The sequence below is a fragment of the Lissotriton vulgaris genome, chromosome 2_1, assembly GCF_964263255.1.
Source record: "Lissotriton vulgaris chromosome 2_1, aLisVul1.2, whole genome shotgun sequence".
Lineage (NCBI taxonomy): Eukaryota > Metazoa > Chordata > Amphibia > Caudata > Salamandridae > Lissotriton > Lissotriton vulgaris.
In genome coordinates this window covers 882,153,202-882,180,215 of record NC_141687.1, presented here as the reverse complement: position 1 = coordinate 882,180,215, position 27,014 = coordinate 882,153,202, and the positions used below count along the sequence as shown (strand labels likewise).

Sequence of the window (27,014 nt, the reverse complement as noted above, 5' to 3'; positions counted from 1 at the left end):
TGTATGGTGCTGGGAGGTTGTCATTACGAACCCCACAGCACCATAATGGTTACACTGAAGACTGACAAGTTTGATATCAAACTTCTCAGCACGTAAACCCCACACTGATGCCAGTGTGGGATGTAATGTAAAATGCACCACAGAAGGCATCTTGGAGATCCCCCCTGAAACCTAACCTACAATCAACGTCTTGTTTGAGTGGCTGCCTAGGCTTCCACACAACAGACATGTTGCTGGACCCCTGGGTAGAGATCCAACCTCTCTCCTCTGCCTGCAAAAATGCACATCCTAGGCGAGGTGCTAGGTCTCCTCCCCCAGGATGGGCAGGGGAGCTTCAAAGGCATGCCACCATTGTGAGCTTCTCGGGGCCACATGCTGTACTCCACAACTGGCCCCCACCGGTTCTGATCCCCACTCTGGCAGGAAGACAGGCGGGAAACCCTAAGTGAGAAAATGGGGTGTGCCAGCCTCTGCCAAGCCCACCCCTCAGGTGGGAGAGTCGAGGTGAAGCACAATTCCGAGCTCTGGCCATCTTGAGGATGGGGAGCCCTGCCCAATCAGAGATAGGCTCCTCCCCCCACTCCCACAGGAGAGGAGCAGGATGGAGGGTGTACTCACCCAGGACAGGGACCCGTTGGTCCCTGCTCTTACTCTACCTGTAACGCCCCTGAATTTAGTATTTAGGGCCACCCTGAACCTACCTTCCTCAGATCCTGATTTGAAACAAACAAGAAGATCAAGAAACCTGAAGACCTGCCGTGCAGCTGCTAAAAAGACAACACCAACTGACTTGGCCCCAGCTCTACCCGCCTGTTGATCCTTGAACCTGCTCCTGTGAAATTTCGGCGCTTTCCGTGGTCAGCAACCTCAAGAACCCCAGAGGACCTGACTGCCTTGAGACTCTACCAAGACGGGGACTCCCACGAGCAGTGGTTCTGCTAAAAAAACAACACCCCTGGTGCCAGCAAGGAACCGCGAATCCAGCGCACTCTGCACCGAGCCCGGCCTGTACCTGAGTGGACAAAGACCCTGAGGACGTTCCCCCGGCAATTGTGACCTGCAATCCGGTGCCCAAGGACCCTCCTCGACGACCTAAACGCCAGCAGCCTCACAACAAGGAACCGCGACCAGCAGAGCGTAAGATTTCCTGACTTCAAAAGACACCCCGGCGCCACCTGTGCCCAACTCCTGGGTGCCTACCTATCCTCCAAGACCCCAACTTACCCCTCGAAGTGTTGGTCACTCCAGAAGAATCTCCGTCCCCGAGCCTGCAGCCTTTGTTCATCTTCCAATTTTTCCATTGAATAACATTGAACTCCTGATGGCTCACAATCACCGTGCACCCAGCCGCCCGAGTGCCCTTAGGAGTGCAACCTTTGTTTTGCAGCGTGAATCTTTCTGGATTCACTATGCTGTGCATATTCCGCGGTCTTGTGGTTGGGTCCGGATTCGTAGTCTTTTCTTTGTTTTTTTTTCGTAGCCCTTGTGGGCGTCGGCGTCACACCTCCTCGGGTGCATTTCCGGTGACGTCGGCATGCGTCCTGCGGAAGCGCCCACTCTTGGGCGCCATCTTCAGATTCTTTTTTCCGCGGTCGGGTCTGGATCGTTCCCGTTGGGCTCCAGACATTTTTGGAGAAAGTACTGAAAAGATTGGAAGTTGGACAAGATATTGGAAGAAGAAGACTAAAGAAGACTTCACAGAACATTGACGAAGAGAAAAGAAGGTGAAAACCTCGAACGTCGACGATCGTCGACGTCCACGCGGTCAGGGAGGCCTGAACGCACGAGGATGGACAACACGCCGTTCAAGTTCTGCCCGAACTGCAGACACAAGTACGCGCAGAAAGACCAGCATCCGGTTTGCAACCTTTGCCTGCCAGTAGAACACAGAAGCGAGGACTGCAACGCCTGCTCCGTCTTCGCCCAGAAGACCTTTCGTGTGAGGAAGAGAGAGGGTAGCACACGCCACCCTCGAAGGAAAATCCCCGACGCCATCGCTGTACGAGCTGGGGATGTCCTCGGAGGAAGAGGACAATGCTGCCGCCGAAGACAACAGTTACACGGTCGTAGAGACCGATTACAAGAAGACACCTGATAAGGTAGGAGACTCGACATCCCACAAGAACACGAGAGACTCTGAGTCTCGAAAGTACGAGGGCAAGAGCCCGAAGGCGCCGACGCAGCGACATCTGCCGTCCGCGACCACAAACAGGCCCAGCGGATCCTCGGAGAAGGAGTCCCTGGCGCCGAGAGCTGTTGATCAGCAGAAAGCATCGAAGATCGTCGCCGAAAGGGACCGATCGACGTCTAGGGGGAAAGACCCTAATGCCTCTGCGCCGTCCAAGGACCCGAAAGCCAGTTCGACGTCCAAGCCATCGACGCCGAGAATCTCGCCGCCGAGCCAGGCGACGAAGAGAGGGGCCGAACGTTCCGAAGCCGAAAACGCGGCCGAGATGGAAAGGAAAAAACGTCGGCTAGAAGCCGAAATGGCAAGCCTCTTGCAGCGGAGAAAAGATTTCGAGGCCGAGATGAGTGCCTTCAAAATTCCACACAAGACCAAGCACGCCGTGCTAGATCTGGTCGGAGAGGAAGAAGAACATGTCGACGACCAAGTGCCTAGCGATGAGATGGTCGACTACCAGGAAGGTGAAGAGAATCCCTACGAGGATTACAGCTATGAGGAGGAAGAGGGCAGTAGGTTGGACGCCGAGTCGGCCACCTCTGACCCACGCGAGGAGGATTACCTAGACGTCGACACCGAGAGCCCGGAAGAGGCGGTCGACTCATACCCCTCGAGGCCCTCGCCGCTGGACGACATCGGGGCATACAACTCGGCGATACAATCTGCCGCAGCTGCATTCAAGCTAAAGCTCGACGAGGAAAAGCAGAAAGCAGACTTCCTGCTAGAGACCTTGCTCCCAACACAAACAAGAAGCCAGTTCCTTCCAATGCTCGAGAGCGTCTTGGCTCAGGGAAAGGAAGCGTTCAAAGAGCCCGCAACATGCAAGGCGGTAACTCCCAGAACAGAGAAAAAGTACAAACACTCCTCAAAGGACCCGGCCTACATTCGGGGCGAGGTCTCCTCTGACTCCATTATCACGGCCACAGCTAGGAAGAGGGCGAGCGTATCCACTACCTCTGGCCCACCACCGGATAAGGAGAGCAAGAGAATGGATCTGGTGGGGAGAAGGATCGAGCGGAATGCCGCGACCCACTGGCGCATGGCTAATTCCAACGCCCTGTTAAACAGGCACATGTACCAGATCATGGAGGGGCTGGGGCAGTTGGTGAAGGACCTACCCCAGGATGCCAGGCAGAAGGCCGAAAAATTGATCGAAGAAGGGAAAAACTCGGCAAATTCTTGCCTTAAGACGGCCCTGGACGGAGCAGACACCGCCAGCAGGCTCATGATGATGGTTGTCACGGAAAGGAGACACGCCTGGCTCAGGATCTCAGGGTTCAAACCCGAGGTACAACGCAGTATCCTGAACACACCGTTCAACGGCGAAACGCTTTTCGGAGCAACAGTTGACGAGAAACTATGCCAACTCAAAAAAGATAACGAGACGGCAAGATCCATGGGGGCATTGCAGTTCAGAGGCAACAGAAGAGGCACCCCGGCACGGAGGCCCGGCGGAAGAGGTGGAAACCAGCCAGGTACATCGCACCAGGCCTTCCAGCAAGCGCACCAGGCAGACTCACAGGCTCAGAAAGGTTACCAGAAGCAGTCCTGGCAGTACCAGCCAAGAGGTCAGTCCTTTCGAGGGACAATCCAACTCTGCCACAAAAGGGCTGGAGAAGAACTGGCAGAGGGGACACGTGCCCACTCCACTAGGAAAAAGGGGGCTACAATAGCCTTCCTGGCCAATACACCCATACAAGACATATGCCTGGCGGCAACATGGGCTTCGGTGCACACATTCACGAAGCACTATTGCGTGGATGTTCAGATGAACAAGGAAGCACAAGTCGCACAAAGAGTGCTCCAGCATATATTCAGAAACCAGAGCTCATCTTCCACCCAGCCGCCACAGAAATGAGAAACCGCTACGAAATCTATGCACAGCATAGTGATTCCAGAAAGATTCACGCTGCAAAACGAATAGTTTCTTACCTGTCGGTGTAGTTTTGTAGCTTGAAGATCTTTCTGGATTCACTAGCGAACCCACCCACCTCCGCCAGAAAGATGAGGCAGGAAAGAAAAGAGGTTGTTAAAAAAAAAAAAAAAAAAAAAATTCTCACCTGAATAGAACATTGCCATTGCTTCGGAAAAGAAGGAAACACGGAAAAAAGAATCCGAAGATGGCGCCCAAGAATGGGAGTTTCAGCATGCCGACGTCACCGGAAATGCACCCGAGGAGGTGTGACGCCGACGCCCACAAGGGCTACGAAAAAAAAAAAAAAACAAGAAAATACTACGAATCCGGACCCAACCACAAGACCGCGGAATATGCACAGCATAGTGAATCCAGAAAGATCTTCAAGCTGCAAAACTACACCGACAGGTAAACTATTCGTTCTCATCTACTTCCCCACTTGCCCTGAGCAAGTGACCAGGAGCCCAGCTCCCACAGCCGCGTGGCCTGCTTGCCAGAAGCCACCAACCAAAGGCCTGGCTGCCCCTGTGCCACTGAGGGTGTACCAACTGTACATACCTGACCCTGGGAGACCCCTGAGTCTATGCTTAGAACCTTGACTCTGCCAGTCAAGTACTTACCTAAAAGCTGATAACTCACTTTTCTTCCGTAGGCTAACATGGACTGGTTTCACTTGGAATTTCTTCTAAGTGTGGAGTTTTGAAACTTTAAAATATTCAGCTAAAATCAGCCGAACAACAAATTCCGATTAACTCACCTTTTATCAGGAGAGACCCCAGTGCTGTACCTTTCAGCCCAGCACTGAACCTGAAAAGTAACTATAACCGTGATTTACTGTTAACTCAATTTTCCTCCCTAAGACTCCTTTATCTGGTTTTCACCAGAAAAGTTTCTAAGTGTCAATTTTTGAAACTTACAAATATCCCTTAAAAATCACCTGTAGGACCTAAACGCATTCTTTCAATTGTTTACAGGAGATGCACCAGTGCTGGATCCAGGATCCAACACTGAGTAAGAAAGTAACGTTAAGACTGCTTACATGCTAAGTGAATTTCCTCCCATAGGATAACATTGGTGATTCTTTGTGAAAGTTTCTCAACTTTTAAAATACAATAATATTCCTTAAAATCACTACTGTAACCAAAACGCTTTTACTCAATTGTTTACAGGAGATGTCCCAGGACTGAGTCTAGGATCCAGTCCTGTGGTTAGAAAAGTAATCTATAAAGTAACTAATTGCATTTAACTAGAAATTCCCATTGAGCTCAATGTAACATTGTATTTGAAATTGTGTTGCCTATTGCAACAACTGTAACTATTGTACTCAAAAGTGTATTGCCTATTTGAAAAAAAACTAGTTTACTAAAGTAACTCATTCTGAGAAAGTATATTTTGATACCTTGTTTCTTCTAAAATAAAACTATGTATTTTATACAAAAAGTTGGGCTAGAGTTCAGTTCTTTATTTTTGAGACTATTTGCTGACTGAGTGTGTACAACAAATGCTTTACACTGTCCTCTGATACTGCCTTGCTGCTCGACCAAGCTACCACTTTAGAGAGTAAGGTTATATCTAACTTTAGCCTCTGCCAAACCTCTGGGTACTGTGGACTCTGTGCGCACTGTACCTTACTTTGGTCCAGTATATACAGAGCCGCTTTCTTACAATATTTTCACATTCCCCTCCTGAAGCTGCATCGGAAGTATTTCTGGTTTAAAGTAGGGTCTCAACATTCAGTTTGCGATACTTACTTCCGCACCTATGGTCTTTACAAAGGTGAAGGCCGTGGTGGCAGCAAATCTCAGAAGGTCGGGGATTCCTGTTTTACCCTATATGGACAACTGGCTGCTCAAAGCAAAGTCGCCAGAGATTGTGCTGCATCATTTACAGGTCACACAGTTGTTGTTCAGCTACGGGTTATCGATAAAACATACCAAAATCTCACCTGGTGCCCTTTCAGCGCAACCTGTTCATAGGAGCAATACTGGACACTACTGTGAGTTGTGCCTTTCCACCTCCGTGTGAAAGTGCCCTCTTTCTGCATGGTTGCCCCAACTTTTGCTGAACTGCTGATGTACTTTGACGGAGTGTACCCTGGGCTCCTGCCAGTCAGTCCCCACGGCCTACGTTCTTTCCCTAAAACTGCATTGAAACCAAAACCCAATTGGCACTCTGGCCACAGGTCAGCCCTGGTAAATGGTACCTGTTTACAGGGAATGTCCCAGTGCAATATCCAGGTATACTACACCGTGCAAGAAAAGTAATCTGTATTGACTTTTCAATAGGATGTCAAGTAAATTAGTTTACAAAGTATATGTAAAATATTTAAAAGTACTGCTTTACCAGTATTTCTACTGTAATCAAACCAAAGTATACATACAACTGCAATTCAGACTATATTATTATAAAATTGGTCTACGTTCAGTCTTTGAGTGTGTGACAATCATTTACTGACTGTGTACAACAAACGCTTAACTCTATCCTCTGATAATGCCTTACCGCTAACCCACACTACCATAAATAGAGAGTAAGGTGATAACTACTTTTTCCTCTGCCTACCTTTGAAGTTCCACTGGACTCTATACACACTATACCTTACTTAGGTATAGTATATACAGAGCCAGCTTCCTACAAAGGGTCTTTGGTCTCCAGAGGAAAGATTGTTTCAAATCAATCTTTTGGAATTTTGGGCGATACCTACGGCTCTCCATGCCTTCCAACCATCCCTTTGCGGTCAATTGGTGTAGGTCTTAACAGACAACACTACTGCGAAGTGGTACATCAACAAACTGGGAAGAGTAGGGTTGTATCTTCTCTGTAGAGAGGCTCTATGACTCTGGTCCTGGGCTCAGGACCATCAGATTTGCCTAATCGCGAATATTCTGGCCAGGTAGCTAAATGTGCGTGCGGACAGTCTGTTTGCAATATTTGACCAATCGTGAGTGGCAGCTCCATCCAAAGGTGCTTCTTAAAATTTTTAGGATGTGCTTCCCTCTGTTGGACCTGTTTGCTACTCACAAGAACTCGCACTGACCGCCATTCAGCAGTATCCTATGTGGGGAGCGTTGGGCAACGCATTTCACCCCATACCCTTTATTCCTCGAGTCCCGAGGAAGATTTGCCAAGACCGGGCCCAAGTTATATTGACCGCCCCGGACTCGCAGCGAAGGGTGTGGTACACAGACCTCCTTTACCTCTCAGTGCACCCTCCGCTCCATTTCTCTCAGGGCAGCACTCCTTTTGCAATCGCTGGGACATGTTCTACACTCCCACCTCCAGAGCCTGCACCTTCAGGCCTGGAGTTTGAACGGGGCAACCTGAGTTCTTTCTCTCTCTCAACGGATGTGGTGTATGTTATTTTATCAGCTAGAAGACACTCCACCCAATCTGTTTATTCTGGTAGGTGGGATAGATTTGGGAAATGGTGTGAAGAGACATCAATTGAACCTTTAAACACCCATTATCTGATATTCTGAATATATCTCTCTCCTTGGCGAAACAGGGTTGCGCAGTAGTAACTGTTTAAGGCTACTTATCTGCCTTGTCTGGTTTTCTCTATTTACCATAGCCACCCTTGTTGTTCAAATCTATTAGTTATGAGATTCATTAAGGGTCTCACTAATAGGTTTTCTCCCACTCCTTTTTAATATGTTTTTAGTGAGATTTTAATCTAATACCTAGTTTTTGATGGGTTCACCCTTTGAAGCTTTGCATAGTTGCCTTTTAAGGATTCTTGTGTTTAAGACCATATTTCTAGTGGCAATCACTTCAGCTAGGAGGGTGAGTGAATTGCAGGCTGTAAGAAAGGGGCTCTGTATATACTGGACCAAAGTAAGGCACAATGTGCATAGAGTCCACAGTCCCAAGAGGTATGGCAGAGACTAAAGTTAGATATAACCTTACTCTCTAAAGTGGTAGCTTGGTCGAGCAGTAAGGCAGTATGAGTGTGTGCACAAATGCTTTAAACTGTCCTCTGTCAGCAAATGGTCTCTGAAGGTTCTGGGTGTAGACTCGGGGGTCTCCCAGGGTCGAAAAGGTACAGTAGTTACACCCTCAGTGGCACAGGGGAAGCCGGTTGCAGAGTGAGTAGGCCCAATGCAATCCAATGGAGGGTAGGGGGCCTTTGGTTGGTGGCTGCAAGCAAGCCGGCCACGCAGCTGTGGGAGCTGGGCTCCTGGTTACTTACTCAGGGCAAATGGGGAAATAGAGTAGGGTAGAAGTTGCACTTCCAGCGGCACTCGGGCGAATGTGTGCAGGGTGCTTTTGAGCTGTCGGGTGCTCAATCTTATCCAATGGGAAAGTTAAAAAGTGAACAAAGGCTGCAGGCTCGGGGACAGAGATTCTTCCGGTGCGACCACGACTTTGAGAGGTAAGTTGGGATCTTGGAGAAGAGGTAGGTACCCCAAAGGAGGGCACAGGGGGCTGCAGGGCACCAGGTGCAGGGGTGTCTTTTGGGGACGGGATATCTTACCCTCGGCTGGTCGTGGTTGGAGGGGTCCCTGGTTATGAGGCTGCAGGCATCATCTGGTTCGTCGAGGAGGGTCTTTGGGCACTGGACGTAGGGTCCCAGTCGCCGGGGGACGTCCTCGTGGTATTGGGTCACTAAGGCACAGGCCGGGCTTGGCAGGTGCAGAGTGGGATGTATTTGCGGTTCCTGGCTGGCACCAGGGGTATTGCTGTTGGAGCAGAACCACTGCTTGTGGGAGTCCCAATCTTTTGGAAGGTTCAAGGCAGGCAGGTCCTCATGGGTTGTCGAGGTTGCTGTCCGCAGGAGACGCCGGTGTTTTACAGGAGCAGGTTCAAGGATCAACAGGCCTGTAGGGCTCTGGTGCCAAGTCAGTGGGCGTCGTCCTTTTGTTAGCAGCTGGGCGGCAGGTCTTATTGTTTCTTGGTCTTTTTGTTGTTGCAATTGGGATCTGAGGAAGGAAGGTTCAGGGTGCCCCTAAATACTAAATTTAGGGGTGTTACAGGTAGGGCAAGGGCTGGGACCAGTGGGTCCCTGCCCTGGGTTGGGTACACCCCCTAGCCTACTCCTCTCCTGATGGAGGGGGGGCAGGAACCTAGCTATGATTGGGCAGGGCTCCCATCTTCAAGATGGCCGGAGCCTGGAGTCGTAATTTACCTCGCCTCTCCCACCTGAGGGGTGGGGTTGGCATAGGCTGGCACACCTCCTTTCCTCTCTTAGGGTTTCCCTCCGTTCTTCCCGCCAGAGTGGGGGTCAGAACCGGTGGGGGCTAGTTGCTGAGTACAGCAAGTGGCCTGAAGAAGCTCACAAAGGCGGTATCCCTTTGAACCTTCCCCTACCCATCCTGGGGAGGAGGCCTGGCACCTCGTCCCAGGATGTGCATTGTTTCAGGCCCCCGAGACCGGCAGGCTCTCGGCCCAGGGGTCCAGAAGCATGTCTGGTGGTGGCAAAATAGGCAGCCACACAGTCAGGACGCTGGGAGTTGGTTAGGTTTCAGGGGGCATCTCTAAGATGCCCTCTGTCGTGCATTTTACATTAAATCCCACACTGGCATCAGTGGGGAGTTTGTCTTGAGAAGTTTGATATCAGGCTTCTCAGTCTTCAGTGAAGCCATCATCGTGCTGTGGAGTTCGTAATGACGACCTCCCAGCACCATATACTCTTAATGGCATCACTGCACTTTCAGTTCCCAGGAATGGCCCTGGTTACTGTAGGGGCACAGGGCTCATGTGCCTGTGCCCGCACCACTGACATAGGGAACCCAGCTAGAAGGGTGCCTGATGGATGCCAGGGCGGTGAGCTTGTGTGCATGGCACACAGGGATGTGTGCCATGTCGACTCTGTTTTAGTTCTGTACCTAGACACTCAGCCTGCAAAGGCAGTGTGTGGGTGTCCGGGTACAGGGCCCCTAAGAGTGGCACAATAAGTGCTGCAGCCCTTGGGGGTCTTATTTGGTCACCATATCCTGGGTACCTAGGGTACCATTTACTAGGGGCTGAAAGGTGGCCCGAGATGCCAATTCGGTTTTAGTTTCAACACAGTTTTATGGAAGGAACACATTCCTTGGGCACCTGGTTGACAGGAGCCCAGGGCACACTGAGTCAAAGCACATCAGCAATTCAGCAAAAAGTGGGGGCATACCCATGCAAGAAAGATGGCACTGTCTCACAGTAATTAAAAAGGAAATTCGAACTGTTGACTTACTTGTAACTGAACCAACTGCATTTGAATCTGCATTCAACTGTAAATTACTGCATGAGATTTTGAAAAGTAGTTTTGCACTTACCTGCATCATGCTTGGTTTGGTTCTAGAAATAAAATAACTAAATAATATTTTTGATACAAACAAATTGGTCTGACGTCAGTCTTTGAGTGTGTGACATAATTTCTTGCCTGAGTGTTTACAACAAATGCTTAAAACTAACCTCTGATAAAGCCTTACTGTTCACCTACACTACCACTACCACAAATAAAGAGTATGGTGCTATCTACTTTAACCTCAGCCTACCTTTGGGGTTCCACTGGACTCTGCGCATACTATACCTTATTTTGGTATAGTGTATATATACAGAGCCTGCCTCCTACAAGTAATCACAAAGTAACTGCAAATGAATTTCAACTGTTTCTTAACATTTGACCTACCTTTAACGAAGCCAAATGCAATCAACTATATTTTTCTTGAAAAGTACTATTTGAACGATATGACTTGGAACGATAAATTACAAAAAACTTATTTGGACTGTCCAGAATAAGGATGAAATGAATGAACAAGTCCAGAAACTTATAGAGAATTGCTTCAATGATAGAACAATGGAAACATCAATTGAACAGTGGGTATATTTTACACGGAAGTTGGTTAAACCTCAACCGCAAATACGGTTGAACAAAAGGAACCAAAATGAGCAACGAGATGAAAAGAAAACATATATAAATCTTCCATATACAATAACGAAATTAAAAAGAACTCTAAATAGGATAAGACAAATTAAAAATTCCATCAACAATGAGGAAATCCTGTGTAAATTGAAATCTTTAAATCAAAACCTGAAGACGTTCATATGGAATGAAAAATATATAGAGAAACAAATATTCTGGTCAAAATTATTCTATGCAAGCAAACAAGCAAACGCAAGAGTTCTGGAAAATAATAAATGGGCTAGTACAACCGAACAAAATGGTGGTTTCGTCAACTCTGAGCAAGAATGGATTACATTTCTCAGAAAACATCTAAATCATAATGGAACAAAAACTGAAACACAACCCACTAATAGTCTAGACTATGAGATGGAAGAACAAATTGTAATATCAAAAGCCCAACTAATAAAATTAATTAAGAAGCAGAAAGATGGGGCACCAGGACCAAATGGTATCCCGTTCGTTCTCTATAAAGAAAATCTGGACTTGTGGTCAGGATATCTAGTAAAGGTATTTAAATAAATTAGACAGACAGCTGTTATTCCCGAGTCATGGCGAGGGTCTTTAATCTCGCCAATCTTCAAAAAAGGAAACTGGGCGCTTCCGGAAAACTATAGGCTTATTACCCTACAAGACACAGACCCTAAACTGTTTGCTGGAATATTGCTCACTAACTTAAATGAATGGGCAACAGAAAATAAGATACTGCCACCGAATCAGACTGGCTTATTAAAGGGCTGGGAACGACCACAAACATCTTGGCATTATCTCTACTAATTGACAAGTCAATCAGAGCCAAACAGCCTCTGTATTATTTTGTAGATTTTAAATCTGCCTTTTGATTGCGTCCAAAGAAATCTATTATGGAAAAAGCTCCAGGAATTTTTTTTTCCAACTGAACTGTTAAAATTGATTCAATTTTTATATAGTAAAACCTGGGTAAGAGTGAAGATGGGGGATGGCCAAACATTATCAAAAGAAATTCCAGCAATTGAAGGACTAAAACAGGGTTGTGTATTGGCCCCCCTCCTTTTCAATTTGTTCTTGGCAGATTTAACCGGAAACCTGGATGAATTAAATGCACACCCTCCGAAATTAGCTGGTAAACAGATGTCTAGTTTACTGTACCCAGATGCCATCCTTTTAAGCCATACTAAAGTTGGACTACAGCGTCTAATTAATTGAATAATCATTTATGCAAAGGAAAATGGAATGATGATAAATGAAACAAAAATCATGGTGGTCACTAAGAATATACATTTAAGACATAAAAAAAAGTTGAAGTCTATAGGTATTTGGGTGTTCTATTTGATGAGAAGGGAAACTATCATCCACAGAAAATGGATATACAAAGGAAGGCAAATGCACTAACTGCAGCATTCAGGATTTTACAGAAATCGCTTGGCAATCTTACATACCGGCCCCTTTTGAAGATTATAGGGGCGAAACTGCTTCCGACCATTACATATGGCAGCGAAGCACTAATGGGGAAGGACACTGAAATAATAAATAATGCTCTTTCTAAAACATATAAATCTTTTTTACCTCCCAAATAATGCCTCACCAGCACAAATTTGATTGGAATTTGGTTTAACCCCTTCACTGCGGCAGCTATTCCGCCGCAGTGCTAAGGGGTCGGGGCGGAAATGCGGTGGGCGCATGCTGGTGACGGAACCGCTCCGTCACCAGCGTCTGTTGCGCTGTGCTTATGACGGAGCGGTTCGGTCATGGCCCCGCCCGCTCAATAGAACGCTCAGCGCAGTCGCGAAATTCGAGCGGTGCAGGAGCGTCGGGCGGGCCATGACGGAACCGCTCCGTCATCAGCACAGCGCCACCGCGAAATACAACTAAATATTTTTATACTAATCAGTTGGTCCGAGTTCAGTCTTCGAGTGTGTGAAATCATTTCTTGCCTGAGCATGTACAATAAATGCTTAACACTTCCCTCTGATAAAGCCTTATGCTCACCCACAGTACCACAAATAGAGAATAAGGTATTATCTACTTTAACCTCTGCAAACCTTTGGTGATCCACTGGACCATGTGCACATTATACCGTACTTTGGTATAGTATATAGAGCCAGCTTCCTACAACAGGCAGATGTACCATCGGAAGAACAAGTTACTGACCTTTGGTAACGTTTTTTCTGGCGGATACTATATATGCCTGTGGATTCCTCCCTGACCCATCCGTCTCCCCGTTGCCTGTCTGCCTATACCGAAAATCTATTTATTTGTATTTTATGGGTTGAATCGTGGGTTTAATTGGAATTAGGAAATGTCTACGGTAGTAGAATTTCCATGATTAGGTTGAGTTTTGTGTACTTGTGAGACGTTTCAATGGTTCACCCGTTACACCTCGAAGGCATGGAAAAAATAGGTGGTACGGAAATCAACATGAATACGAGGTCATCTTATGGCACTGATGAAGTCATGCAGAGTCACATGCGGGGCTGTTCCAATGTGTTGTCCTCGTCAACGTGGGAGAGCGAAGGAGAAACATTTCATTGAAATGCAGCTTATTGGGGTAATTCAAAACGTCAGGAATCCACAGGCAGATACTGTATCCACCGGAAAAAACATTACTGAAGTTAAGTAACGTGTTCTTCTCAATTTATCCCACAAAAAGGAGAAGTTCAAGACTCTTACCTTTGGTTGAGTCCTGGTTAACCTGGACCCCAAAAACTGGCTTTAGCGTTCGACTTGCAGGACTCATAATTCCACATCCTCAGCCTGCCTTCCCACAGGCGCTACCTGCAGTTCACAGTGAGCCAAGAATGCTCTGTTTGCGGTGCTCGCCTTTGGCCTCACCAGCCCTTCTCCAATGTTCACCAAAGTGATGGCGCTGGTTTGAATGCACCCCAGAAGTCAGGGGTTCCTATCTTCCCCTACGATATGCTGGTAAAGTCAGACTCACCCCAATCAGTCGTCTTCTACCCCGAGACTGGCAAACCTCCTGCATTCGCTGGGGTCATTAACAACGTGCCAAAGTCACACATGACTCCCTCTGAGATGTTCCCTTTTATTGGGGCCATCTAGACACAGTGTATTTTTGGGCCTATCCTCCTGAACGGTGAGTCCAGAGTATTCAGGCTATGATAGCAATATTTCAGCCTCTATCCTGGATTTCAGGGAGACTGAGTCTGAGGCTGTTGTGCCTCATGGCCTCCTGCATCCTTCTAGTGACTTGCACCTGTTGGAATTAGAGGACTCTGCAGTGAGACCAGAAGCTCCTGTGGACTCTGCATCAGAGGAATCTCTACGACCTGGTCCAGATCTCAGAGGAAACTGCTAAAGACCTGCAGTGATGGCTGATAAATTGTGATTGGGTCAGTGGCAGACCCCTCTCCCTTCCCCAACCAGAATGAACAGTAGTGAAAAAAGTCACTTTTGGCCTGGGGCAGCCATCTTGGAGAGGTGGAGGTCAGAGGGCTCTAGTCTTCAGCAGAATCCAGGCTTTACATCAACCTGTTGGAGCTCTGGGTGATCCGGATGGCATTAAAAGCCTTTATTCTCCAGTATTAGGTATGTTTCATAGATTCACATGCTTGAATATTCCCTGTCGTCGGATCACGGTAAATAAAATAGCAATAATATACCAATAATATGTAAATGTAAAACATAACAGATGAAATACACATTAGAAAAACAGGCAGTAAATGCCTAGACATAATTCCTCATAGGAATCAATGAATAGAGAAAAAACACTAGTAGCCTATTCCTGTCATTATGTTGGTCCAAACTGTAGCCAGTCAGGTGCCAGCAGTCCTCCAGAACCTTCTCCTCCGAGCTCAACACCTCAGATTTTCTACCGCACATCGTGTGTAAGGGAGTCTCCCTGAGCTCTGCTCAGTTTTCTCAGCTTTCTTCAGGTTTTCCTATGTTTTTCAGAATGTCTACAAGTAAGAAGTCTCTCTTCAGACCTTGCTCTTCTTGTGGAAAGCTGCATCTTTATTCAGAGGATCCACACAGTAAGTGTGTTTACTGTCTTTACCCCGACCATGAAGTGAGAAAGTGTAAGTTCTGTAGAACTTTCTCCACAAAAACTCTAAAGGACAGGGAAGGCCGCCTTCTGTTATGGCTTCAGAGACTCAAGGACAAGGATGGTGTACTTTCTGATGCCGAAAGTTTCACTTCTGGTCGATCCCAAGCAGTATCTAAACGTAGTAGTGTGCAGGAGTTGCCATCACCTTTAATCAAGAAAAAGAAAATGTCCCTCTCTTTGGCCCCTGCGGTGTCTACACCTCTACCGACTAAGTCCACGCCCATGAGACCTGGCTCTCCGGCGTCTACTGCATCTTCTGCTCATGGTTTTGTGAAAAAACATGCTTCTGCGTCGACTGGACCGTCGACAGTCGTTCCGATGACGCAATATGCCGTCTCCGGATCATCGTCTGTGACGACGACGTTTGCTTCTGGATCGTCGACTACTGTCTCGTCGATGTCATCGTCGTCGACGAAGGTTACACTTAGTTTCAAGACTGTGCCGTCTGTCATTCCGATTGCATCGTCGTCGACTAAGCCTTTCCGGTCGACGACCAAGTCCTCGTCGACGAAGGGTGTGAAGAAATCACATTCGTCGACAGCCTCAATGACGACCGCACCATCGACGACCGCTCAGTCGACAAAAAAGAAGTCCTCTTCGTCGTCGACTCAGTCGACAAAGGCAACCTCGACGCCATTACCGTCGACGACGGTACCGTCAACTATACCGGATGCTGCCAGTGTGGCTCCATCGACAACTGTTTCTACGTTTGCCTCACTGCCAATGTTGCCATTGTCGTCCACTGGATCTGCCGATGTTGAATCTCTTCACCAACTCCGCAAGGTGCCTGTGGACCAGATTTCCATCTCCAGTGATCCACAGCCTCCCTCGCCTTTGTTTGCCACAGACTCGGAGCAGGACTCCGAAGAAGATCTTCACGAATCATTTAGAGCAGCACATAGTCCATCTGATTTGGTCATCAAATGCCAAGATTACAGTAACGATGATGAGGACCAGTATTTCCAGCAGGAACTATGCCGGTTCAAGCTAGTACGGCGACGCTACCCGTGTCGCTTATCTCTAATTTCCAACATATGTTGGACGACTACAACAGACTTTTTCCGTCATCTCCACAAGTGCCTGCAGCCCCTGCTATTCTGCCACCGGTTACTATGCCGGCTCCGGCTCCTTTGGCACCTCTGCCAACTTCTGCTCCTCAAGTTCAAACATCTGTTCGGATACACACAACTGTGTATGCCGACGATGAGGATGAGGTTTCTCCTGACCGCGAAGATGGTGAGGTTCGTGATGATGATGAGGATGACAATATGGCGGAGTGGGATAATTACCAAGTTCAAACACCGTCCCCATCTCCGGCTACACCAGGGGATTCTCCTCCTGTAGATATTGCAAGTTTCCATCAGTTGATGGACAGGTCAGCCCAACGCTTCAAATTGCCTAGAGTCCAAAGAGAGGAGGATTGTTTTCTCTATGACTTTAAAAACCAGCCTTTCAAACAAGTCCATACTGTGCCCATAATTGACTTTATTTGGGCCGAAGGAGTAGAATTGATGCAGACCCCTACTACACTTCCGGCTCAGATGCCCAGGCTGGAAAAGAAATATAAGGCACCTGTTGGCACTCCAGCGTGCCTCATTGGACAGCCAAAGCCCGATTCAGTGGTTACACAAGCAGCTCAGCGTCGTTCACGGAATCCTACATTGGCTATTACTGCCCCACCAGATCGCGAAGGTCGGCGCATGGATGCTATAGGCCGCAAGTTTTTTACGATGGCGTCCACCACAGTGAGAGCTACCAATGCTTTGGCCATTTTGGGACGTTATGACCGCCAAATGTGGGCGGAAATGACAGCTTATATGGCCTTAATTCCAGATGCTTCAAAAGCGGAGGCTTTGCAACATCTCCAAGAAGAGGAGAGGACAACGGAGGAGATAATTGATTGTGCTGTTGACATCGCCTGCACTGGTTTTCGGCAACTCGCTGGAGCGGCGGTTCTCCGTAGACAAGGTTGGTTGCGTTCCACATCTTTCCGACAGGAGGTACAAGCAAAGATCCTCTATATGCTGTATGACGGCGAGTCTTTGTTTGTGGCTTTACAGTCCATTAAAAAAGACACGGACACTGCCCACTCTCTAGGAACTTTGCAGTTTCGGAAACCGCCCTTTCGGGGTGTACGTGGATGCGGCACCTCGTCAACTTTTTGAGGAGGAAACACTCAATACCGTTCCTACAACCAAGGCAACTAACGCTATTCAAACAACCAGCAGCAGTCTTCAAGACAACAGTCTTCTAAAACCTGTAGGGGGAAATCTTCTTACAAGGGATCTGCTCCCAAGCGACAATGACTTGCCTTTACCCCAAAAAGTTGGAGGTCGAATCTCCCTGTTTTGTTCTCAATGGTCCTCCATCACTTCGGACCGTTGGGTTCTGGACATCGTAGAGAAAGGCCATGCTCTGGAGTTCGTCAAACTTCCTTCGCCCACTCCACCTTCCGGCCCGCCACCAGCACACATCAAGGAACTATTACATCAAGTTTGTCTTATGATACAGAAGGGTGCCGTCAAAGTGGTACCAAAGTCTCAAATGGGAATGGGATTTTATTCCCGTTATTTCCTGGTCATAAAGACGACGCTGGATTGGAGGCCGATATTGGATTTACGAGCACTCAACAAATATCTCAAGTGCCAATCCTTCCGCATGTTAACGCTGGTGGAGATCTTATGACTACTCTCAGTGGGGGATTTCATGGCAACTATCGACCTCCAAGACACCTACTTCCATGTCCCTATTCTACTGCGGCATCGGAAGTATTTGTTTCCGTGTGGGACGGAGGGATTTGCAGTTCAAAGTACTGCCTTTCGGCCTACGTTCAGCCCCTCGCGTCTTTACGAAGGTGTTGGCTACTGTGGTAGCTTATCTACGTCTTTAGTGTGTACAGATTTTTCCTTACCTGGTCGACTGTCTCCTAAAATCTCAGTCTCGTACACAGCTGCTACAGGACACTCGCCTTTGTCAGGAGGTACTTCGCTCCCTCTGTCTATCCATCAACGTGGCCAAGTCCCAATTACATCCAGCAACCTGCAAGAACTTTTTAGGGGCCACGTTAAATACGGCTCTTGCAAAACATTTGTATCTCAGGAGCGACAACAAAAGATTCTTCAATTGGTGTCTCTCTTGCGCGCAAGACAGTCAGTTTCTGTCCGACTATTAAAATCATTTCTAGGAATGGCGTCACCGTGCATTGCATTGATCCCAAATTGCAGATTACGGGCATGTCCCATTCAAGAGGAACTGGATGAACAGTGGCGCCAGGTCACCGGTTCCTTCAACGACAGTCTGTCACCGCCCGCATGAGAGCGGCCCTCAAATGGTGGGCGCAGCCATCCAATCTTTCGACAGGGTCGTCGTTCCTTTCCATCACTCCGGAACTTGCTCTGACGGACGCCTCGTTGGGGGGATGGGGTGCTCATCTTTAAGGCCCGTCTATAAAGGGCAAGTGGACTTTGCTTCAGAGAGCCTGGCACATCAACAGGCTGGAGCTGATGGCCATTTTTCTGGCGCTCAAGTCCTTTCATCTCTTGATCCAAGAAGAGTCAGTCCTTATTCAGACGGACAACACAACCAGCATGCATTATATAAACAAGCCGGGCGGAACAAAGTCTTCAATCTTGTCTCATCTGGCGCAGCCGATCTGGGACTGGGCTCTAAGTCATCAAGTCACTCTCACTGCAGTCCATCTACCAGGGGTTTCCAACATCCTAGCGGATTCCCTCAGCAGGTCCACGCCATCGACCCACGAGCTAGACCTAGAAGGGGAAACCTGAGACGGAAGCCGGGACCCCGTAATTTTACTGCGATTTTATAAAATTTTTATTTTGCCTTTTAAAATCTGTATTGTGCCCACATTACCGTGAATTGAGAACTTGGCCTACCTGCCTTAAAATTGTAACCCTGATAGTCCCGACCTCCCGGTCCTCCGTATTCAGCCAATTTTGGGGCTGGAGGGAGACTGGTGAAGGATCGGGCAAGAGGGAGACGCCATCTTGACGAGGGTGCAGGGTCGGCGCACTAGTTGCTCGGGACCCCACCTGGCCAAACACCCCCATATAAGGATGACACCGGGTCGTCCGCGCCAGATCGCGACGTGAGGTGGAAGATGCTGCCCACCCCCACGCGGAGTGCTCAAACACCTGGCCCCCATTCATACTCTGGAGAAAAACTTCGAACTATAATGCAAAATATGCCCAAAAGATCAAGTAAGGGGGGGAATTGTTGTTGTACCTTCCCTATCCTGCTAGAGGGACCTCTGTCGTGCAATACGTGCCAATTTCAAAGCATTCAAGGGGTGCTCCCTAGTAGGATGTCCCCTCGGATGGAGCCTCAGGACTGCCAGCTGAACCTTACCCATATTTTATGCAATGTTCGATCGCTTGCAAAGCACGCGATAGAAATCTGGGACCTGATCTCGACCTGCATGCCGGACCTATGTTTCTTACAGAGACATGGCTTAACCCCGTTAATATACCAGCTATTAATATAGCAATACAAACAGACTATAATTTTATTCAACTTGATAGAAAGGAAAAAACGGGAGGGGGTATAGGAATTGCTTTAAACAGGAGCTCAAAGTTCAATGGACATAGTCTGTAAATAACAATACAATGGAACTAGGTGTTTTCAGAGTACAAGTGTCTCCAACAGTCTCTTGGGATGGCGCAGGCCCTAAATCCAAATTCATTTTCACCTCGGCTTTGACAGAACTCATTGCAATGCAGGCTATAACCTCCAAGATCTTCATACTTCTGGGGGATTTTAACTTTCATGGTGAAATCAAAGACAACCCAGAAGTGAAGGCTCTCCTCTCAAACTTGAGCGACATGGGACTTACCCAGATGGTGCTAGGTCCCACACATTCTGCCGGCCACACCTTAGATCTCATATTTACGAATCTACAACATCTGGTACAGCAACCGCTGCCGCTCATTTGGTCAGACCACTATTTGATCCAATTCTCTCACCAATTTCAAGTAGGACCAAACAATAAGGTTAATCCCCTATACCAACGAGGAAAATATAAAAGACCTTGGCACAAGCTGACGATGGATAGCTTTGCCAAACCCTTCATTGACCAATCCATAAAAATTGAACAGATGGACCAAGACCCCTCAGCCATGCTAGAGAGTTTTAATCTAGCCCTAACAAAAACTTTGGACAAAGTGATCCCACAAAAAAAGGCGTCTTTGTCACCATGGGGACCTTCTGCCCCATGGTACTCAGACGAGCTTAGGTCTCTAAAAACAACAAGCAGAGCACTAGAGAGGAAGTGGAGGAAGGGAAAACTATTAGGAGACAGGACAACTTACCAAACCGCTCTAGTTCACTATCATCAAGAAATAAAAAAGGCCCGATGCTCCTATATCCAATATCAAATAGAAAAGTCAAAAAACTCGACCAAAGCTCTTTTTAATATTGTCAGAGACTTCTCCTCACCTCCAGTATGCAAACAATCACCAGCAGAGTCACAGAACTTATGTGATTCTTTAGCATATTTTTTTCATGGAAAATTTGAAAAAATGTACTCCAATTTTTCGGACCAGGACACCAACAAGATCCAAGTAAACGAAAAGTCGGATAATTTCCCCACACCTAACAGAGCTACGCTCAACCACTTTAATCACATTTCACTTGCGGAGACAACGAAACAGCTAGCAGCAGCTTAATCAGGCTCTCCGCAGGACATATGGCCACCTAGCACAATGGCTCTCGTGTCCTCTATGTGCTCCTGTTATCCAACGAATTTTCAATGCATCTATTGAAACAGGCCTCATTCCTAGGGCCTGGAAAGAGGCTTCTGTGCGGCCTATTTTGAAGAAACCTACCGCAGACCCCCTGGAGCTAAGTAATTACCGACCGATATCCCTGCTCCCTTTACTGGGGAAATTGCTGTAATCTAATATAAACATCCAGCTAAGTCAATACCTGGAAGCAAACGATCTACTGGACCCTTCCCAGTCAGGCTTCCGGCCAGGGTTCAGTACAGGAACTGCAACACTGGCGGTCACCGACTCGGTAAGACGCACCCTCGATGCCAGCGGCTCTGCAGTCCTGGTCCTCTTAGATCTCTCCGCAGCCTTTGATACGATACCCATCAAAGGCTGGCGGAGAGACTAGGCGAGTGTGGCATCGGAGGCACCGCCCTACAGTGGCTGAAAGATTTCCTAAGGGACAGATGGCAAACCACTATGTTAGGACCATTTGTCTCAAAAAGGAAATTCCTGCTGGATAAGGGGGTGCCACAGGAATCGTGTCTTAGCCCCACCTTATTTAATATTTATTTATCCCCCTTGGCAAAACTCATCCAATCCTTCGGCTTTGAGATTATCTCCTATGCCGACGATAGGCAGCTACTGTTTCCAATTGGTAACAACATCCTGAATTAGAAACAACGCTTCATGGACGGTATGCTGGCAATCGCAAATTGGATGAGGGAACAGTGCCTACAGTTAAACCTGGGAAAAACAGAGCTAATGCTCCTAGGGAAATCCGCACATCTCTGGACTGCTGATTGGTGGCCCCCCAAACTGGGTGACGCCCCAAAACCGTCCACCTCTGTAAAAAGCTTAGGAATCCAATTGGATGCCAAGCTTGATATGAAGGATAACATAAAGAACATCACTGCCTCGTGCTATTACAATCTACGTCTACTGCGTAGAATCATCCCCTACCTACCACGGGGACATCGGAGTAACGTATTGCAGGCAATGATAGGAAGTAGGCTGGATTATGGTAATGCCCTACTGGCAGAGGTTGGAACCACGGCCCTATCCAAACTACAGGTAATACAGAACACGGCCGCCAGAATGGTCTTGGACTGTCCTCCTGGAACTCCATCTCACCCCCTTCTAAAACAGCTACACTGGTTGCCAATTCAAAAGCGCTCTGTGTTTAAGATCTGCTGTTTTGTCCTTCAAAGCTCTTAGAGGCGAGGGTCCAGTTTACCTCAGAAATAAGCTCTTTAAGCATTCGAGTGAATGTAATCTGAGATCCAATTCCCTAGCCCTTTTCAACATTCCCCGGATTCGACTCACCCGCACAGGCGGCAGAGCGTTCTCGTTTGTAGCACCGAAATATTGGAATTCGCTTCCTTTAATGCTGCGGGAATCCACAAATTACTTATCCTTCAGGAAACAGCAAAAAACTTGGTTGTTCTGATTCTCCTCTCCCCGCCTTTTTCCCTTTGTCGGCTTACCCTTCCAGGTAAAGCGCTGAGATGCCCCTGGGTGATTCATGCGCCATACAAGAACCACTAACATAACGAGTGGAAGTTGCACCATCAATCACTCGAACTGATTTTTCGGAAATGGGGGCATCCACCGCTGGATCTCTTTGCCACACCACAGAACCGGAAATGCCCCTCTTATGCAAGCTGGCATCCCCACCGAGGATCACAGGGCAATGCCCTTTTGATGAATTGGTGCAATCTCTTTGCTTACGCTTTTCCTCCAATCCCTCTGGTGCCTCGGGTATTGTGGAAAATGCGGAGACAGCCTTGCCACATTCTTCTGATCGCCCCCAGATGGCCTCGTCAGGCGTGTTTTCAGAGCTGCTACTTCTATCCCAGTGCGAGCCTATCTGTCTTCGTCCTCTGGTGGACCTTCTCACGATGGACAGGGGTCAGATCTGCCATCCAGACCCCTCCTCTCTGAATTTGTCCGCTTGGAACCTGAGCACCTTGAATTTGCTCACCTAGCCATCCCACCAGACTGTAGAGACATCCTCGCTCAGGCTAGAGCTCCGTCAACTGTTAAAACCTATAAACTTAAATGGAAGAGATTCTGCCACTGGTGCGCAGCTGCTGGGATCCATCCCATTCATTCCACGCCTGCGCAGCTCCTTCCATTCTTTTTGCAACTTGCTCAGTCTGGACTCTCGCATTCAACTTTGAGAGTTTTTCTGGCGGCATTTTCCCGCTTCCGTCAGGATGGCATCACTTCCCTTTGTTCTTCCGGGATAATACGCCAATTTTTCAAAGGTTTATTTCGCAAGTTCCCACCGATTCGGCGCCCTCCTCCTACTTGGCACCTTAACATCGTGTTGTCACAACTTATGAAAGCACCTTTCAAACCTATACACAAGGCAGACTTGAAGTTTCTCACTTGGAAGGTTGCTCTTCTTCTTGCGCGGACATCTTCTCGTCGCGTTAATGATATAGATGCCTTCACTATAAATCCTCCATTTCTGCAGTTTCAACCTGACTGTGTAGTGCTTCGTACTACTCCCACGGTCTTGCCTAAGGTGCCTTTAGACTTCCACATCAACAAACCTGTTTTCCTGAAGACTTTCTTTGCTAATCCACAGTCTCCAGCAGAGCAGCGTTTGCACTCCTTGGACATTAAACGGTGCTTAAAGTTTTAAATCAGCAGAACAGCCCCTTTTCGTAAAGCTGATCAATTGTTCATAGCTTATGGACGTTTCCACAAGGGGCGTCCAGTTACCAAACCTTCAATTGCTCGTTGGGTTTCCTCAGCCATCGCTTTCTGCCATCAACAGGCAGGCAAGCCTCTTCAGTCTTCAGTGAGGGCTCATTTGACCAGAGCGATGTTGTCTTCAACTGCCCTGTTTGCCGGTGTGCCGCTGCATCGGATCTGCAGAGCAGCCACGTGGTCAAGCAGGCACACGTTTACGAAACATTACTGCCTGGGTGCCATCAACGAAGCAGACACTGCAGTGGGACAGGCTGTGCTTCGCAATCTTTTTCAATAAGGTGAGCCTCTGTCTTCCCTCCTCCATTATGGTTTATCTTATTACTGTATGTTTTGCATGACTATACGCGTATTGGTTTTTATATGTCTATGCATGTGTATCATGACTGGGAAGTTTTCTTCCGATATTACTGCTTTCTATTCTATATTCAAGCATGTGAATCTATGAAAGACACCCTAATACTGGAGAAGAACAATTGTTACATACCTGTAAACAGATGGTTCTCCAGTATTGGTGTCTTTCATAGATTCACATGCGACCCACCCTCCTCCCCTCAGAGGCTCTCTTCTCCTCATAGACTCTGTGGTCACTCTGGTGCTACGAAAATCTGAGGTGTTGAGCTCTGAGGAGAAGGTTCTGGAGGACTGCTGGCGCCTGATTGGCTACAGTTTGGACCAACATAATGACAGGAATAGGCTACTAGTGTTTTTTCTCTATTCATGGATTCCTATGAGGAATTATGTCTAGGCATTTACGTCCTGTTTTTCTAATGTGTATTTCATCTGTTATGTTTTACATTTACATATTATTGGTATATTATTGCTATTTTATTTACCGTGGGACTCCCACTCCCACGACGGGTAATATTCAAGCATGTGAATCTATGAAAGACACCAATACTGGAGAACCACCTGTTTACAGGTAAGTAACAATTGTTCTTCCTTTGATCAAGGGTAGGCTGCTTTATGATACTGCAACAAACAGGGTGGGATGGGGTCATGGACCCATTTTCAAGAGTCCCTGCATCTCTGGATAGGTCTGGAACATTCCTATCCAGAGATTCCCTGGTGGTTCAACACCTGGTGAGTTCTCAACACCCGCGCAGGCAAACTGAACCATCGATGCTTAGCAGACTGCGAGTGACATCTCCATCCAGGGTTGGTACAAGTTCTCTTTCAAGAGTGGGGAGATGTAGGAAAGTGCTCCTCTTTGTCATGGGCACCTCCACTTTTTGCCACTGGAACTGACATTTTTCAGCTGATGTGCATTGGGTCCCTGCTAACCAGGCCCCAGTGCTGGTTCCCTAAAAACAAGGTAACATTGTCTAATTGTAACACAACTGGCACAAACGTTAGCACCCTTTGTAGGTCCTTAGTAAATGGTACCCCTGTTACCTAGGGCAGGGGTACTAAAGAGAGTCCCTAAGGGCTGCAGCATGTATTAGGCCACCTTAGGGGACCCCCATACAAATTGCATGCAGGCTGCCATTGCAGACTGATGACATGGTGCAAACAATGTTTGAAAACACGACCTGGCACACTCACTCCGCCATGCCAAAGTCACTACATGTATAATGTCATCCCCTGCCGCAGTCCTTGTAGCCCTAAGGCATGATGCATTATATTACGTGTGAGGGCAGATATGCCCATGTGCTGTCAGTTACGAGATGGAAGTGAACAAGGAAGCCATCTTAAGAATTTGTACTGGGCACTGGTCATTACGAGTTCCCCAGCTACATGATGGCTTTACTGAAACCTCTGGTGTTTGGTATCAAACACATTGTCTTAATAATTTGCAGTGATGGCAGTACAAGATTTATTATGACATGCACCCAGAGGGCACCTTAGAGGTGCCCCCTGAAAAAGCTACTACTTTTTAGTGTGCTGGCTGAATTGCCGTGTCCAGCCCCTGACATAATCAACATGTTGCTTACATCCTGCAGGTAAGAATCCATGCTCTCTGAGGCCAGAAACGATGCCTGATTTGGAGGGAGGTGGTCACACCTCCAGCAGGTTGACTAGTGATCTAGCATATCCTTCAGTCTTTGGTATGCGACCCAGGCTTCCACCAGAACTAGAAGATGCTACCCCTTGCCCTGAGGCTCTTTTGGCACTAGGACATAAAGGAAATTAGCTATGTAGTAGGCTTGTTGCACCACCCGGCTAGTCACATCCAAAGTGGGCTGCCTGATAGGCTCCACGAAAGAAGGATTCCACCATCTTGTTTTTGGTGAAATTAGGAACTCTGGGACAGGGTAAGACCCACTGCATACAGGAAGAGGTGTAGCCCTTTGTCTAGTACCCTTCAACTAAATAACTCTAAATTCAGTATTTAGTTGACCACCTAAAATGAGGAGCGTAGATTTGCCTGACTAGAGGAGGAGAAAGAAGATCTGAAGATCCCCAGAACTGTGGACTAACTGTAGTCTTGGCGCCAAACCCTGCCTGCATCGACAATTGCAAAGTCCCGACTTGTCCTGCAGCTGTGCATCCTCCAAAAGCCTTGAGTTCTGCCAGCACTTCACCAACCAGTCAGCAACTCACTTGAAGTGCATTCACACATAATCTAATGTGCCCTACCTTAGGGCTACAAGGCCTGCAATAGGGGGTGGCATATTACCTGCTGTGACTTTGGCAAGGCATAGAGTGATTGTGCCATGTCGTGTTTTCAAACATCGTTTTCACCATGTCACACAGTCTGCAATGGCAGCCTGCATGCAATTTGTATGAGGGTCCCTTAGGGTGGCATAATACATGCTGCAGTCCTTAGGGACTCTTTATTACCCATGTCCTGGGTACCGGGGTACCACTTACTAAGGACCTACTGGGGAACTAAAGTATGTGGTCTCGAGATATTATTATTCTGCATAACACAGTTAGCCTTGGAGTAGTTCAGTTATTGGCTGCACTGCTCTGCTGTGTGAAATGCAATTGTAGGCTAAAATTCGGAGAGGGCTTGAACAGCCGTTATATACTCCCTAAACTGTTTATTTTAACAAAATAATAATGTTAGATTCAAGGTATAGCTTGAATTCTCTTGCACCCTCACTTGTAAGCCTAAAGCTCTTCTACTTTTTCCTAAGCTTCATCTTCTCAAGTGAGTGCATGGCTATGTAAACTAAATGCTTAATATCAAAACAGGCTATAAATATAATGCACCTTTACCCAATAATGAAAATAAAAGCATGAACTATTGCAAATGAATAACCAGGTATATTGCCTGAGGTTCTTAGGAATAGCTAAGAGAATGCATGATGTGGGGTCTCGTAATAAACATACAAGGTGAAATGTGACACTCCAGATTGACATGACCGTTAAAGCGAAAAAATGATTCTCATGCAAGCACATTAAAGCCTGACATGTTAATATGGTAATATGCATATTGGTAAATGATAACGCTATGCAATGGCCTTTTCTTATTGGTCTGCACACCAAAGTGCAAAAGGTCAGTAAAAAATCGGGGTTAACACTGGAATTAACAGATGGCTACAAGGGAGGACAGCAGCACTCGCTGGACATCCTTTTATTTTTAATCTGAATTTTGTCTC

At 47.4% G+C, this 27,014-nt stretch overlaps 2 protein-coding genes across 4 annotated transcripts in view; both read left to right on the top strand.

Annotated features, from left to right (window-relative positions):
- The window catches only part of SRRM1 (serine and arginine repetitive matrix 1), a 605,541-nt gene that overhangs the window by 364,960 nt on the left and 213,567 nt on the right, over positions 1-27,014 (top strand). The window lies entirely within an intron of this gene.
- On the top strand, positions 16,057-17,187 carry LOC147731352 (uncharacterized). The gene has a single exon (XM_086958677.1). The coding sequence runs from the start codon at positions 16,057-16,059 to the stop codon at positions 17,185-17,187; it is 1,131 nt and encodes a 376-aa protein (XP_086814803.1).